The sequence below is a fragment of the Galeopterus variegatus genome, unplaced genomic scaffold, assembly GCF_000696425.1.
Source record: "Galeopterus variegatus unplaced genomic scaffold, G_variegatus-3.0.2 Scaffold1221, whole genome shotgun sequence".
In the NCBI taxonomy this organism is placed as follows: Eukaryota; Metazoa; Chordata; class Mammalia; order Dermoptera; family Cynocephalidae; genus Galeopterus; species Galeopterus variegatus.
This window is the reverse complement of record NW_007727332.1, coordinates 115,932-132,966: the sequence shown is the minus strand read 5'-3', so window position 1 is coordinate 132,966 and position 17,035 is coordinate 115,932. Positions and strand designations below refer to the sequence as shown.

At 37.5% G+C, this 17,035-nt stretch overlaps 1 protein-coding gene across 2 annotated transcripts in view; it reads left to right on the top strand.

Moving 5' to 3' along the window:
• Positions 1-17,035, top strand: part of BDP1 (B double prime 1, subunit of RNA polymerase III transcription initiation factor IIIB) — a 94,486-nt gene that overhangs the window by 2,856 nt on the left and 74,595 nt on the right. For both annotated transcript variants that reach the window (XM_008575631.1, XM_008575630.1), the window contains exons 2-7: positions 195-471; positions 2,565-2,674; positions 4,167-4,226; positions 7,305-7,430; positions 11,183-11,316; positions 12,523-12,617. In XM_008575631.1, the coding sequence (XP_008573853.1) occupies positions 195-471; positions 2,565-2,674; positions 4,167-4,226; positions 7,305-7,430; positions 11,183-11,316; positions 12,523-12,617 (802 nt within the window). The remainder of the gene's footprint in view (positions 1-194; positions 472-2,564; positions 2,675-4,166; positions 4,227-7,304; positions 7,431-11,182; positions 11,317-12,522; positions 12,618-17,035) is intronic.

Here is a 17,035-nt window from a genome sequence, read left to right as displayed (position 1 = left end):
AAACAAAAAAAAGAACTGACATTTTTTAACTAATCAAAATTTTTATTGCAATCTCTCTCATAATTAACATAAATCTCAAGTCGTTAACTTTTTTAATGAGCCTTTAGTGTTTTGGATTTTCACTAGACTAGGTTTGAAAAGTAGCATGTTAAAAGGAGATTCATGGTACCTTTTTTTTCCCCTAATTTCAAAAGTGATGAAAAGACTGGTGGTGAGAACGATGTTGAAGAATCCAGTAAATCATCTCCTACTGTTTCACAGAGAAGAAAGCGAATATCAAGTAATTCTAGTCTGGTTAAACCTAGTGTCAGTGTCGCTTCAGAATCTCATCCTTTATCAGTAGTTAATCAAGAAGCTCCACAGCCAAACCCCATTCCAACAAAAGAGAAACAGCCATGCTCAGACAGATACCGAGTATATAAGGCCCAGAAACTGAGGGAAATGTTAAAAGAAGAATTGAGAAAAGAGAAGGTAAGTGAGAAAAATCAGAATTTTGATGTTGCCTGCCAAATTTCTGTTTTTATGTTAGTCATTATTTGAAAGAAAAATAAGACTCTTTAGCATTTTGATGGGGGAACAAAATCAAATCACATCTCTTATGGTAATAGAATATCCTCTTTTGTTATTAGAATGATTGAGAAGCACTATGGCTTAAATTATTTTTTCGACTGATAGTAATTTTTACATATTTTATTCGTTTATATTTTTCATTGTTTTTGGTGAGGGCCACAAATAAAAGTATTATACATGTAAACATAGATATACACAAGCGTATTTATAAAGTAAACCTTTAGTCATATTTTTGTTTGCATGTGTGGTTTTTTTTCCTTTTTTGGTGGCTGGTCGGTACAGAGATGAACCCTGGACCTTGGTGTTATCAGCACCACGCTCTAACCAACTGAGCGAACCACCTATCCCCCAGATATTGTTTTATATAAATGTCCAAGTGACATGTGGTATATTTATTTGAATTAAAACAAGAGTAGTTGAGCAAAATCAATTGGTAATGTTTTCTAAATTGACAATATGGAAAATTACAAATGCGAAAAGTTTATGGTATCCGTAAAGTAGAGTCTGTGTTCTTTTTAATCTTGAAGATTGATTTTTTTCTACAAGGGTAGTGTAACAGTAGTGAAGCATGCCAGTTCTGGAGTTAGATACTTAAGGTTGGAATCTTAGCTTCATCCCTTAGTAGTTATATGATCTTGGGCAATTTAATTAATCTTTCTAAGTCTGTTTCCTCATCTGTAGATAAGACCAGTAATAGTGTCTACCTCATTGGATGGTTGCAAAGATTCAATGAGTTAATACATGTAAAAGACATTTAAACTAGCGACTAGTAAGTGCCCACAAATGTTAGGTCTTATTAATAATAGAATGCCTCTTATTTATTTATTTTTTATTTTAATTAAGAGGAAGGTGTTTTGCTTGGTGCCTTATATCTGTTCTCATTTAATTCAGCTATGTGAAGTAGATATCACTGTTTTACACAGGAGGAAACAAGCTCAGATAATTTGCTTTGTGTCAAACATAAGCTGAGGATATGGGATTTGAATCCATATCCTCTAAAAACTAAGCCTCTAAAAACCTAAGCCTCTAAAGATGTTCTGTGTTTTATAGAATGTGCTTAATTAGATTTATTTTTGGGAATTAAACACTTGCTTCAAGAATTTTATAAAGAATTTTATGAAATACCCAAAATTCCAATTCAATACAGGACAAGCAAAAGCTATGTAATTATAAATTCTCAGTAAGCTAATATAGTTAGAAGGTACCAATAAGCATGATTTTATACATTAAGCTTTTATACAGTCGCAGTCACTGTAGTTTTTTTGTCCTTTTTGTGACCGGTAAGGGGATCGCAACCTGTGGCTTGGTGTTGCCCACACTGCGCTCAGCCAGTGAGCGCACCGGCCATCCCTATATAGGATCCGAATCCGCGGCGGGAGCGTCGCTGCGTTCCCAGCGCAGCACTCTCCCAAGTGCGCCACAGGCTCGGCCCTCACTTTAGTTTTTTTGTTTGCTTGGTTTTTGGTGGCTGGCCATTAGATTGAATTGAACCCTGGACTTTCTTGTTATCAGCACAGCACTCTAGCCAACTGAACTAACCGGCCAGCTCCACTTTAATTTTTTATTTTTTAAATTTATTTTTATTTATTATTATTATTATTATTTGTTGTTGTTTTTGTTTTTCTGACCGGTAAGGGGATTGCAACCCTCGGCACAGTGTGGTCCGCACCATGCTCAGCCAGTGAGTGCATTGGCCATCCCTATGTAGGATCCGAACCCACGGCTTCAGTGCTACTAGCGCCGCACTCTCCCGAGTGCGCCACGGGGCTGGCCCTTTAATTTTTAAAAACTAAGAACTATTAAGGGTAATGTAGTACAACTTTTTAACATTTAGTTTATAAAATTTTTCCTAAAATTAGGCATAATTGGGGTAGGAATAATATTAAAGCACTTGCAGTGAATACAACAATATACTGTATATTTGAATATAGTACATCTGAAATTCTTCTATATTTATAAAATAAAAGTAGATGTTTGTCTGTTTATGTATCTAGAAACAATGGAAAAACAAATATACCATAAATGAAAGTCAGAGGCCACCAGATCGTTCAAAAATGACTATGAGAGACTTCATATATTACCTGCCAGATAACAATCCAATGACGTAAGTAAAACTTATTTTTGTCTTACTTCTTTGGGTATATAGTGATTTAAGTATTACTATATTTAGAATACAGTTTCATGTTTTCCAGAAGCATGTTGACAAAATTTGTAGCACATATGATGTCCTTTTAGAGAGAATCTTATAACAAAAATTAGTGGTATTTCAAGTAACTGCTTTCTGGGGATGGTAAATGATGCCCTTTATATCTGAGATTAAAAATTTTTTTCTTTGTTATATTAATTACCAGGATGTAATAAAGCCAATTAAGCAACTTTTTTGTAATCATGATTGCAATTTTTATTTCTTATATTTGAGGGTACTTCAAGAAGTTCATGGAAATATGGCATTAAAAGATAATATGAGGGCCGGCCCAGTGGCGCACTCAGTAGAGTGTGGAGCTTGGGAGCTCGGTGGCGCTCCTGCTGAGGGTTTGGATCCCATATAGAGACCGGTCCGCTCACTGGTTGAGCGCGGTGCGGGCGCGACACCGAGGGTTGCGATCCCGTTACCGGTCACGAAAAAAGAAAAAAAAGATAATATGAATCTTTCCATGAGCTTTTTTTTGTTTGTTTGCCCGTTACCGGTCACGAAAAAAGAAAAAAAAGATAATATGAATCTTTCCATGAGCTTTTTTTGTTTGTTTGTTTTTTCCTTTTTTTTTGTCTTTTTCCGTGTCCGGCAACGGATTGCAACCCTCAGTGTCGCACCCGTACCGGACCGGGACCAGCAACGGGACCGCAACCCTCGGTGTCGCGCCCGCACCTCGCTCAGCCAGTGAGCGGGAACCAGTCTGTATGTGGGATCCGAACCCTCGGCAGGAGCGCCGCCGTGCTCCCAAGCAGCGCACTGTAGCAGTGCGCCACCGGGCCGGCCCCTCCATGAGCTTTTTGAAGAGCCCTTGTACTATAACCCAATCTAAAGGAGTGATCTAATTTTTGCACCCTACCTCTTAATTAAATATAGTGGGAGTTTGATTAACAAATCCTCCAAGAACAAAGCTTCTTTAATCACAGTTAGCTGGGGGTTGGGGAGGGGCAGAGGGTTTAAAATAAATCTCATTTTTGTGTTGTTGATGGTTTAGGAGGTGGAGGTAGGAGTAGTGGCATATTCTTCAGTATAGGCCTTTTTCAGTTTCATGAGGTATTTGGCCCTGTTGAAGAAAGGGCCAGAAAACTAGGTTTCGAGTAGTTTGACATTTAGGAGTTGGAGACAAGCCATGTAGGTTGCTTCATGCCTCAGGACTGGGAACCTCCCTTCATTGAGGAATTAGAAGGGTAAGAGCATTCGCTATTTAGGGCCCAACAAACTTTTTGTACTTAATGACAAGTTTTTGACTGAAAAATTGATTGTTGGAGTGCACCATTATTAATGAAGTGCTATGGTATATTATTTTTAAAAACATGGAAATTAATTTCTTTCTTGCCTACAGATAGAATCGCAAGATGTAAATTAGTAATTTATTAAAAAGTGTTCTGTTATTTGTGTTTAATAGTTCTTCTATGGAACAAGAAAAGAAAACTGATAAATCATTGACTCCAGTCCAGACAAGAGAGTAAGCACCTCATCTTATTCTTTTTTTAATATATTCTATTTTGGTTATATTTTTAAAAAATGAAATCATGTGATCCTTCCTATTATAATCAAATTATATTTCATAGCATTTTTTAAATAGCTTCATTTAAAAAGAATAAAAGTTACTGCCCTATTTAAATCAATCATGAAAGCCTCACACTGTTATATATATGTGACCAGTATTATGATTTTAAATTAAAGCTTTTAGAATTAAATGGTTTTTATTTGTTATGTTTTAGAATAATAATATATTCATTTGGTATGAAATTCAGAAAGAACAAAAGTGAATACTGAGAAAAGTCTTCCAACTCTGTTTTTCTGCCATCTTTTCCCCTCCCTGGAAGCAACAAGTGTTACCAAGTTTTAATGTATCATTCCAGTTCTAGTTTATGCATATCCAAGCAAGTGTATATATTTTTTTCTTTTTCCTTTTCTTTCTTTTTTATTTTACATAAATGTTTATATGCCATGGTTAGAACATGGTACTGATAACACCAAGGTCAAGGGTTGGATCCTTATACTGGCCAGCTGCCCGCCCCCCCCCCCCAAAAAAATGAACATGCTGTGTATACTGTTCTGCAACAGGTCCATTATTATTGATTGATTGATTGATTGATTGGTAGCTGGCTGGTACAGGGATCAAAACCCTTGACCTTGGTGTTACAATACTGTGCTCTAACCAACTGAGCTAACTGACCAGGCCATCTGGGTTTTTTTTTTTTTAATTTTTAAATTTTTTTTAATTAATTTTTTTTTTTACATTTTATGATGTTGCAGAGCAGTTGGGAGGGAGGGGGAGAGAGGAAAGGAGAAGGAAATGAGATGGAAGAAGGACGAAGGAAGGGCAGGATAGAGGCCTGTGGCACCCCCCTCATTCCCATAGGGGAGACCAGGGGGCTTCTAGTGGTGGCTTGGTCATTGCTGGGATGGGTGCAGATGTCATGGGGGTGTGGCAAAAGCCCTCGTCCCTCACCACCCCAGCATGGGAACCTGGGGCCCTTCTTGCTGCAGCTCGGTGGTTGTCTCTGGGCTGGTTGCGTGTATCGGGGGGCATGGTTGAGGCTTTCTGGCTTGGTAGCCCAGGGGACTTCTGGTCTTTCTAGGTGTTATAGGTGTTCTTTGGTGAAATGAGACCTTTACTAGTTAATAACAAACTTTGTCTCTGGTTGTGGGTTCTTTGTTTTTTCTTTCAGTTCTGTGTTGGGTTATTCACTGTTCCCACCACTTAAATTCTGTGCTGGAACTAATTTGTTATCCTTTGCTTACTTCTAAAATGGGGGAACTGCCTGTGGGGACCAGTACTTGAGCTCTGTGGTTGAGCTAAATTGCTGCTTTGCTGCTGATTCCCTAGGGAAGGCTTTTTGTGCAGCTCAGGTTTTAATGGTTGGTTTTGTAGGTACTTCCAGGTCTAGAGAGATCTGGTGTATCTGGGTTGTGTAGAAACTCTTGTCTGGGCCTGAGTCTTTTCAACAAACTGTACCCCATGCAATTCTATATTCCTGACCAGTCTCCTCTGAGTGGTCCTGCACTGATTGGGGGCAGATCAGCTGTCCTTACTGTGCCCCCAGTGTTTCCCTGGTGGGCCTGTCTCCTGCACTCCTGGTGTTGCAAACACTTCCCATGGTGCAGGCCATGCTCTGGTCCCTTGCAATGACTCACCAGCCTCTTCGCTCCTGTATGGGTCCACAGGAACCCTATTAGTGGTCTTGCTGGTGTGGGGGCCACCAAAGCCCTCTGCTCCCCTGCCGCATGCAAACATCTCCATCTGAAGGGCACAGCTGCAGCCTTTGCCAGCTCCAGCTCTGTGTGCTCAGCAGCTCCAACCTGGAAGTGGCTGGGTCTTGAAATGGTCAGAGCAGCTTTTTCTTTCTCTCCTTGTGGCTACTCCCACCTTCATGCACTCTGTAGGTCTCTCCTTGTCTTCCCCTGAGCACTAACGGTTCTAGTTTGGCTGTTGTTGCTTTTTTATAGTTGTAAATTGGTTGATTTGTCGGAGAGAGTGATGCTGGGGGACCATCTATTCCTCCATCTTGACCAGAAGTCCAGGCCATCTAGTTTTGATGTCAATTAGATATAGTCTTCTTTTTTCTGTTCGTGTGTGTGTGTGTGTGTGTGTGTGTGTGTGTGTGTGTGTGTGTGTGTGTGTGTTGGATATAGTTTTTTTGCAGGCTCCCTTTTGCTTTCCACATTCATAACTGTCATATGTTAGCTTATTCACAAGAAGTCCCACCAAGAGACCTTTTAGGAAGTTGTTACAGCCTTTTACTTCAAAGTGGGGGATTGTGGAAAATTAGCAGAAACATTGGGAGTTTTCTAATTGTTGCTTCAAAAATAGTGTCAAAATAGTGATAATTACTGTTTTGCCTATGGTCCACATTGTTTTAAAGCAGAACTCTGAAGCTTTAAAAATAGGTTATGTTTTACAGGTTATGTTTGTTTCAATAAAACCTTAAGGAGGCAGTGTAGTAGAATAGAAAGTGTATAGGATTTGCAGTTGTTATTTGAAGAAACTGTGTTTACTTCTTGCTGTACCCTTACTGTTGTATAATCTAGAGCAAAAGTTATGTCTTCTCTAAGGCTCAAATGGGTATAAAAGTAGTAACCCTGAAGGGTTGTTCTGAAGTTAATAAAAATGATCTGGAAACTAATGCTATATAGTTTAAAGATTATTGTTGATTCTGTGGTAACTGGATTGTTTACTTTGATAATATGTTGAGATAAAATAGATGAGCATTTATTTCTCTTTATTTTATTTTTATATTTATTTTTTGGCGGCTGGGCTGGTATGGGGATCTGAACCCTTGACCTTGGTGTTACAAGGCTGTGCTCTAACTAGCTGAGCTAACCAGCCAGCCTTTTCTTTATTTTAAAAGAGAGTAAAAGCTTCTCACTAGTCCTAAAACCATGTCTTTAACAACACATAATATTTTCAATAAAGGTGCAGGGAAAGTTGGAAATAACTAAAAGGTTGAATTTATAATAATTTATTTTAAAGTTTATGCTATTCAGGAAACACTTCTCATGGCTATATGAATTAAACTATCTTTATATTTGATAGGCAAGAAGGTAAGAGTACTCCTGATGCTGAAGATAATGAAGAAATGGAAGAGACAGATGATGGGCCATTGCTAGTTCCTCGAGTAAAAGTGGCAGAAGATGGTTCTATTATTTTGGATGAAGAAAGGTAAATAAAACAGAGAGAGACTGTAGTTTCATGAGAACAAATGTGCTTTGTCTAATAAGAGAGATCCTTTTCCTGTATCTATTTGTCAGGTAGACCCTGATGCTTATATTTGCGTAACGAATGTTGTAAATACAGGCATACTTTGGAGATATTGCAGGTTTGGTTCCAGACCACCAAAACAAAGTGACTGTTGCAATAAAGTGAGTCACATTAGTTTTTTTGGTTTCCCAGTGCATATAAAAGTTATGTTTATACTATTCTGTAGTCTATTAAGTGCAGTAGCAGTATGTCTAAAAAAACAATGTACATACCTTAATTAAAAAATACTTTATTACAAAAAAATGCTGATAATCTGAACCTTCAGTATGTTGTAATCTCTTTATTGGTGGAGGGTTTTTTGTTTTGTTTTGGTTTTTTGCGACTGGCTGGTATGGGGATCTGAACCCTTGACCTTGGCGTTACAACACCATGTTCTAACCAGCTGAGCTAACCTATCAGCCCCAAGCTCCACTTCTAATTTTAGTTCCCTTGCTATTCCCATTTTATCTGCAATTACTGCCTCCACTGAAGTCTTGAACCCATCAAAGTCTTCCATGGGTACTGGAATCAACTTCTTCCAAACTCCTCTTAATGTTGGTATTTTGGCCTTCTCCTATGAATCATGATTGTTCTTTTTTGGGGGGGTTGGTGGGAGCAGAGCATTGAGAATCATGAATGTTCTTAATGGCTCTAGAATGGTGAATCCTTTCCAGAAGGTTTTCAGTTGATTTTGTCCAGGTCTATCAGAGGAATCACTGTCTTTGGTAGCTATAGCCTTACAAAATGTATTTCTTAAATAATAAGTCTTGAAAGTCAATGTTACTCCTTGATCCATGCCTGCAGAATGGATGTGGTGTTAGCAAGCATGAAAACAGCATTCATCTCCTTGTATATCTCTAACAGAGCTCTTGGGAGACCATGCACAATTGCCGTGAGCAGTAATATTTTGAAAGGAATCTTTTTTTTTTTTTTTTTTTTTTTTTTTTTTTTTTTTTTCCTCTTTTTCCGTGTCCGGCAACGGATCGCAACCCTCAGTGTTGCCCCCGTACCGGACCGGGGACCAGCAATGGGATTGCAACCCTCGGCGCTGCTCCCGCGCCTCGCTCAGCCAGTGAGCGGGAACCGGTCTGTATGTGGGATCCGAACCCTCGGGTGGGAGCGCCGCCGCGCTTCCCAAGCGGCGCACTACCCAGTGCGCCAACGGGCCGGCCCAAAAGGAATCTTTTTTTTTTTTTTTTTTCCTGAACTGTAGCTCTCAACAGCGGGCTTGAAATATTCAGAAAACCATGCTATAAGCAGATGTGTTGTCATTCCAGCCTTTGACCTCTGAGCACAGGCATTTGTAGAACACAGGAAGAATAGATTTAGCCTAATTCGTAAGGGTCCTAGGATTTTCATAATGATAAATGAGCATCGACTTCAACTTAAAGTTCAACTTAAAGCTGCATTAGCCCCTAACAAGAGAGTCAGCCTGTCCTTTGAAGCTTTGAGAGGTGTTGACTTCTCTCTGTTATGAAAGTCCTAGATGGCATCTTCTTCCAGTAGATGGCTGTTTCATCTACATTGAAAAAATCCGTTGTTTAGTTTAGCCACCTTCTTCAGTGATCTTAGCTAGATCTTCTGGATAACTTGCTACAGCTTCTACATCAGCAGTAGCTGCTTCACCTTGCACTTTTATGTTATGGAGGTGACTTTTTTCTTTAAACCTCATGAACCAACCTTTGCTAGCTTCAAACTTTTCTTCTGCAGCTTCCTCACCTCTCGACCTTCATAGAATTGAAGAGAGGGCCTTGGTCTGGATTAGGCTTAAGGGAATGTTGTGGCTGGTTTGATCTTTTTTCCAGACCACTGAAACTTTCTCCCCATCAGCAGTAAAGCTGTTTTGCTTTCTTATCATTCATGCGTTCTTTGGAGTAGCATTTTTAATTGCCTTCAAGAACTTTTCCGTTGCTTTTGCAACTTAGCTAGCTCTTTGACACAAGAGTTCTGGCTTTTGGCCTATCTCGGCTTTCAAAATGCCTTCCTCACTAAGCTTAGTCATTTCTAGCTTTGCTTTAAAGTGAGAGATTTGTAACTCTTCCTTTCATTTCAACACGTAGAGGCCACTGTAGGGTTATTAATTGCCCCAGTTTCAATGTTGTTGTGTCTCGGCATCGGGAAGCCTGTGGAGAGGAAGAGACTGGGAGCAGCTGGATGGTGGAGCAGGAAGAACACACACATTTGTTGATTAAGTTCACCATCTTATTATGGGTATGGTTTGTGGTACCCCAAAACAGTTATAATAGTAGTGTCAAAGGTCACTGACACAGATTACCATAACAATATAATAATGAAAAAGTCTGAAATATTGCAAGAATTACCAAAATGTGACATAGAGACACAAAGTGAGCACATGCTGCTAGAAAAATGGCACAGATAGACTTGCTTGATGGAGGGTTGTCACACACCTTCAATTTGTAAAGTATGCAATATTTGTGCGATAAAGTGAAGCACAATAAAATGAGGTATGCCTGGAGAAAAGTGGCTTAGATAATTTGATAGTTTTTAGCAATTTTTATAATGCTGTGTTTTGTATGAGAAGATGGTACTGTTTTCCTATCATACATTAACCTAATGTCGTTGTTTTACTAACTTTACTGGTGATGGAGTCAAGCTACCAAACTAACCACATGCTGTCCTCTACTGAGGATAAATTTCTAAGATTGACTCAGTCTTGAAGTCAGTATTCAGGTTTTCATATTATCAACTAACATTATATTCTGTTGTGTGGTGATAACTTATGGATATGTAATGAAACATATGTTTAATGTATTTTATGATTTTTGTTATGGTGTGGTTTAATTCACTTTCTAGTTTAATTTCTCAGTTATAACATTAAAGTTCTCCCATTTGGTATTGTGGAATTTTTCTTTCTAAAGTGTTTTTTTTTTTTTTTTCCTTTTTGTCTTTTTTCGTGACCGGCAACGGATCGCAACCCTCAGTGTCGCGCCCGGACCGGACCGGACCGGCAACGGGATCGCAACCCTAGGCTCTGCCCCCGTCTGTATGTGGGATCCGAACCCTCGGCGGGAGCGCCGCCGCGCTCCCAAGCGGCGCACTGTAGCAGTGCGCCACTGGGCCGGCCCTAAAGTGTATTTTTTAATAAAGATAAATTAGTAAATGCAAAAGGAATAGAAAGTCTTTTGACAGCTTAATTAGTAAAAAATAATTTTATAGCATTTAAATTCCATGATAATTAAATATTAATGTAATACTGCTAACAATAGTTTTGCATGCTGTTTTCCATTAGTTTGGGATGATTATTTTACTAGTCATTAAATAGCTAAAAGCATATTTATAACTGCTTTGTCTGCAGGAATGTAAAATATAAAATGTTTATTTCTTAATATCCCTCTTGGGTCTAGCACAAGGATATTTATTGAATATAGAGGTTATGCAGAAGCAATAAAACAAATATGTTTTTAGGTGGCCCAAAAATATTTTGTAAATTTTATGGATTTTGAAAATAAGTTGTCATTTATTTCTAACCCCTGAGAATCACATTTTAAGTGGAAATTAGCAGATACTTGGAAAATACACATTTCATATATATTTTGATACTTTTGATATGACTGCCATGGTAAATTTCAAAATGTAACTACTTAAATCTCATTTACTGTTTGTTTCCTTACTCATTTTTAATGTGGATTTATTTGAAAATGTGTTTCTTTCAGTTTGACTGTAGAAGTGTTAAGGACAAGAGGCCCCTGTGTTGTTGAGGAAAATGACCCCATATTTGAGCGTGGTTCTACAACTACATATTCCAGCTTTAGGAAAAACTATTACTCTAAACCATGGTCAAATAAAGGTAACTAATTTTCATTTAAAATTGTGTAAGTTATTTATTTGAAATGAGCCATTTCATGTTTCTGAATTAAATCAGGTTTTTCATAAGTAAATAAAATGCACACTATCATGTTGTTTTCTTTCCAGCTAATTTTATTGGCACCTCCTTACTGGCCCCACTGTGGAACTGTATCACTGATTTCATTTAAAAAAAAATTTTTTTTTTTTGGTGGCTGGTCAGTATGGAGATATGATCTTAAGAATCTTTTTAAGAATTTTATGTCGTTTTGGCTGGAATCTTCCTTTCTGTCAAATCCCTATGCAACAAATAACATTTAAATGAAAATTAAACAATATTTCTAAAGCTCGTAATGTTCTGCCTTTGTTAATATTTTATAATAAAGTTTCTTTAGGTAAAGATTATACTGTTAAAAAACATCCACAATGCCTATTACATGCTGGTGCTTATTAATTACTTTTTGTTATAAAAACAGTACAGGTTGTTTTGGGGAAAAATTCAAACATGACAGAAGAATATAGAGTGAAAAAAACGATTCGGTACTTCCCTTCTCCACTTTCCTTAATCCTGTTCTCCTGAGGTAATTTCTTTTTCTTTTGGCAGCTAGCTGGTGGGGGAATATGAACCCTTGACCTTGGTGTTATAAAATTGCACTCTAATGAACTGAGCTAACCAGCCAGTCTTCTTGTGTATTTTTCTAGCTACTCTCTTTATATAGCATTTTTTTTTTTTATTTGCAACTGGCTTGTGAGGGGATCCAAACCCTGGACCTTGGTGTTATAACAATTTAGCACATCTTAGTTGCTTACATAGTGTAACCTTATGCTAGCTATGACTGGCAGTTTTTTTCAGAGCACTTTGATTGAGACCAGGTAGAATGTCTTTTTTAAAAATTGTAGCTGCTGGCTGGTTTGCTCAGTTGATTAGAGTGCAGCCTTATAACACTGATGTCATGCGTTCAGATTCCCATACTGGCTAGCCACCAAAAAAAAGAAAAAAAAATTTTAGTTGATTTGGTATGAACATGCAAATTCCTTTTACTATGGTTTTTTTAAAAAGTTTATGTATTTAGATATTCCATGTGGTTCTTTCCAATAAAATTAAGTACTGTCACATTTATTTTTAACTCAGAATATATACTTATGTAAGATTTCTTTCTTAAATATTGAGAAAATTAATTTTCAGTCATTCTGTCTTTTATTTTTACAGAAACAGATATGTTTTTTTTAGCCATCAGCATGGTAGGAACTGACTTTTCAATGATTGGACAACTTTTTCCTCACAGAGCAAGGATAGAAATTAAGGTAAAGTAAACCTGTCATGTCTGTTGATTGCAGAGTGTCCAAAAATTACTATTATTATCATATTTATACCTTTGGTTTTTTGTTTTTTTTTGTCTTTTGTCTTTTTCCGTGTCCGGCAACGGATCGCAACCCTCAGTGTCGCCCCCGCACCGGACCGGGGACCGGCAACGGGATCGCAACCCTCGGTGCCGCTCCCGCGCCTCGCTCAGCCAGTGAGCGGGAACCGGTCCGTTTGTGGGATCCGAACCCTCGGGCGGGAGTGCCGCCGCGCTTCCCAAGCGGCGCACTTATCCAGTGCGCCACCGGGCCGGCCCCATATTTATACCTTTGGTTTAAATCTCAGTCTTTTTTCACTGTTTTTTTTTTTGTTGTTGTTGTTACATTTTATCCTCTTTATTGCTCCTTATCGTCAGTATCATATTTTATTATTTATATTTTGCCCACTTTTTTTTTTTAAATTGAAGCGTAATTGGTCATACATATTTTGGGAGTGTAGTGTTGACTATCATTATTTGTGTACAATATGTGATGATCAGATCAATATTATTAGCGTATTCATTATCACAAATTGTAATCATTCTTTGTGTCCTTTACCCAGTTTCTCCCTAACCTCCACTTTCCTGCCCTCTTTCCCACCTCTACTAACCATAGGTCTTTTCTCTCCTGAAAGTTCAACATATTATTGTGGTTGATCGGTCTTTCCTTCCTCCCTCCCAGCTCGTTCATGTTGCTTCGAATGGCAGAATTTCATTCTTTTTTATGGTTGAGTAGTTTCCATTGTGCATATATACCACATTTTCCTTATCCAGTCATCCATTGATGGACATTTAGTTGGTTCCATACCTGGCTATTGTAAATAGAGCTGTGATGAACATGGGAATGCACGCATCCCTTTGACATCATAATTTTCATTTCTTTGGGTATATACCCAGAACTCAGATTGCTGGATTGTATGGTAGTTCTAACTGTGGTTGTTTGAGAAGCCTCCAAATTGTTTTCCATGATGGCTGTACTATTTTACAGTCCCACCAACAGTGTAGAAGAGTTCCCCTTTCTCCACATCCTCGCCAGCATTTGTTATTCTCAGTTTTTTTAATAGAGGCTAGTCTAAGTGGGGTGAGAATATATTTTGCCCACTTCTAAAATGGATTTGAGGGAGTACAAATAAAGACACTGAAACTAAGATAAAAGAAGAGTTAGGTAAGGAAGACAAGATAAATGTACCAGAATACTTAGATTAAGGGTAGCTTTTTGAATACAGTTTGTTTCTGAATTTTCTAGGAAGGCATAAAAAAGAATGCTGAATTACATAGTTGTCATTGAACTAACTGCTTCCTAGGCCACCTTAACCCTGGGGACAATCAGTGGCACAATTAACTACAGAAGTGATGTCAGTTACAGCTGTAGTATGTCTGAAGGAACAAGCTTTCTTTGTTTTATAGTTTCTTTGCTGAGAAACTGTATAAGTTTCCGGGGTTGGAGTGCGTTTGAGTGCTACAACACTGTGTTGCTGTAATGCATTCCCAGTTCATAGTGAGATCTTTACCCAACCATGGACTTGTCCCTTCATTTTCCACCACCATCATGTTCATTACATCAGTAAAAGGAAACATTAGGAAAGATAGATTTTTTTTCCTCCTAGAACTAGATTGGGCATGGATTGCCTGGGGACATTATGTCAGGGGCATATTATAGTACAAAGGAATAGTTTTACCCATCATATTTCTTCAAAAGATGAAGAACTGTTTATATTCTTTATGTTAATTTTTTAATGTTAATCTTCGATAAAAGGAGAATAAAATGTTAAAGTTCTGTGAAGGTTAGAAATTGCTTGTCTAGGTTGGAGCTCTCTGATGATCTGAGTAATTAATGATAATTTTGTCACTAGACTTTTTCCCTTAAAAATCATTGAGATTCTTCCCCTAAAATTTTAGTGTGGTTTCAGCAGGTTTTTGGGCAGAGTAAAGAAAGGTGAAAATGGACTTTAAGCCTAGTGAATTAAATTACACTGATTTTCAAATGTTGAACTAACCTATTATTCCTGGGATAAACTCCATTTGTTCATTCTGTATTCTTTTTATATATTGCTGAATTTTGTTACATTTTCTTGATGTTTTTGCACTTTTGTTCATGAGGGATATTGGTTTGTAATTTTCTTTTAATGTCCTTGTTCTGTTTTGGTATGAGGATTATGCTGGTCACAGAAAATGAGTTGATAAGTGTTCCCTCTTCTATTTTCTGTAAGAATTTAAGATTAGTACTATTTCTCCTTTAATGTTTGATAAAATTCACCAGTGAAACCATCTGGTCCTGTAGTTTTCTTTGGAGAAAGTGTTTAGATTATATAGTCACTTTCTTTAATGCATATAGGAGCATTCAGATTTTCTCTCTCTCTCTTTTTTTTGGGCAGCTGGCCAGTATGGGGATCCAAACCCTTCGTCTTGGTGTTTTAACACCGTGCTCTACCCAACTGAGCTAATTGGCCAGCCCCAAGATTTTCAATTTTTTCTTGTGTTGTTGCTAAGTTGTCATATTTATAGGCATAAGATTTTCCTACTATTCCATTATCATTTTAATATTTCTGAGATCCATAGTGATATCCTCTTTGATTGATAATTTGCATTTTTTTTTCTCTTTTTCTTATCTGTCTTGCTAAGGGTTAATTAACTTTTAAAAATCTTTTTAATGAACCAACATTTGTTAATGTCAATATTATTTATTAATTTTAATTTGGGGGGTTGGGGGGCTGGTTGGTATTGGGATCCAAACCCTTGACCTTGGTGTTACAACACCTTGCTCTAATCAGCTGAGCTAGCTGGCCAGTCCCCCTGTTAATGTCAATGTTAAGTTTTCAATTGTTTGTTTTCATTGTTTTTTTTTTTTTTTAAACTGGGTAATTTGTAAAGAAACAATATTTATTGCTTACAGTTTCAGAGGCTGGGAAGTCCAAAGTCCAAGGAACACATCTGGTGACAGCCTTGTTGGTGGGTAGTGACTCTTCACAGTAAAGCAGGGTGCCATTTGGTGGATGACAGAAGCAGAGAGAGCTAACTCCTTACTCCTTTTCCTTTTAAAGCCCTCGGAACCATGCCCATGACCACCATTAAACCATCAATTTATAAATCCATTTACTATGGCATGTTCCTCAGAATCTAATCACCTCTTCAAGGCCCCACCTTTCAATTATAATAATAGGATTTCTTACCTTCTTAACACTGTCACAGTGGGGACCAGGCCTCAATGAGTTTGGGGGGTCATTCAATCTACAGTACTCCAGCACTTCCTCCCTTCAACTTACCTTGTATTTAATCTTCTCTACTTTTTGTAGCTCAAGATAAAACTTAGGGCATTGATTTTAAGGCTTTCTTTTCTAAAATAAATATTTAAAGCTATACATTTACTTCCCTGTATTGCTTTAATTGCATTCCACAAATTTTTTTTTTTTTTTAAGTTGACCGGTAAGGGGATCTCAACCCTTGGCTTGGTGTTGTCAGCACCACGTCCAGCCAGTGAGCCAACTGGCCATCCCTGTATAGGATCTGAACCCGTGGCCTTGGTGTTATCAGCACCGCACTCTCCTGAGTGAGCCATGGGCCGGCCCTTGCATTCCACAGATTTTGATATGTTGTTCCATTATCGTTCAGTTAAAAATATTTTTAGTTTCCCTTTTGATTTCTTTTGTGACTAATCATTTTTTTGTTGTTGTTTGTTTTTTTGGCAGCTGTCAAGTAACAGGGATCAGACCCTGGACCTTGGTGTTATTAACCAACTGAGCTAAATAGCCAGCACCCCCTTTTTTTCTCGTCACTTATTTAGAAGTGTGTTTAGAAGTGAAAAATTTCCAAATATTTGTGATATGTCTTTATCTTATTATTAATGTTTTCTAACTTAATTCCTTTATGAATATCAGTATAATCTGTAAGATTTCAATATTTTGAAATCTATTGAGATTTATTTTAAAATTTAGCATACTCTCATCTTGGTGAATGTTCCTGGTGTATTTGAAATGAAGAAATATTCTGTATTTGTCTAGTTTTGTCAGCTACTTAGAGGAATAAAAATCTCCAACTAAGATTATGGATTTCTCTTTAGATCTATCATTTTTTGCTTTATGTGTAATGGAGCTCTTTTGTTGGATGCATTCACATTTAACATGATATTGAATTGATCCTTTTATCATTAAGAAATCTTTCTTTTTATGTCTGCTGATACTCCTTGTCTTCCTTGAAGCCTGCTTTTTCAGATATTGATTTATCAGTACGAGATTTACCCTGCTTACAGTTTCTATGGTTTTTTTTAATCCTTTTACTTTACCCTATCTGTGTCTTTATATTTTACGTATGTCTTTTATTGACTACATATAGTTGGGTCATACTTTTCTTTTCTTTTTTTTTTTTTTTTTTTTTTTTTTTTTTTTT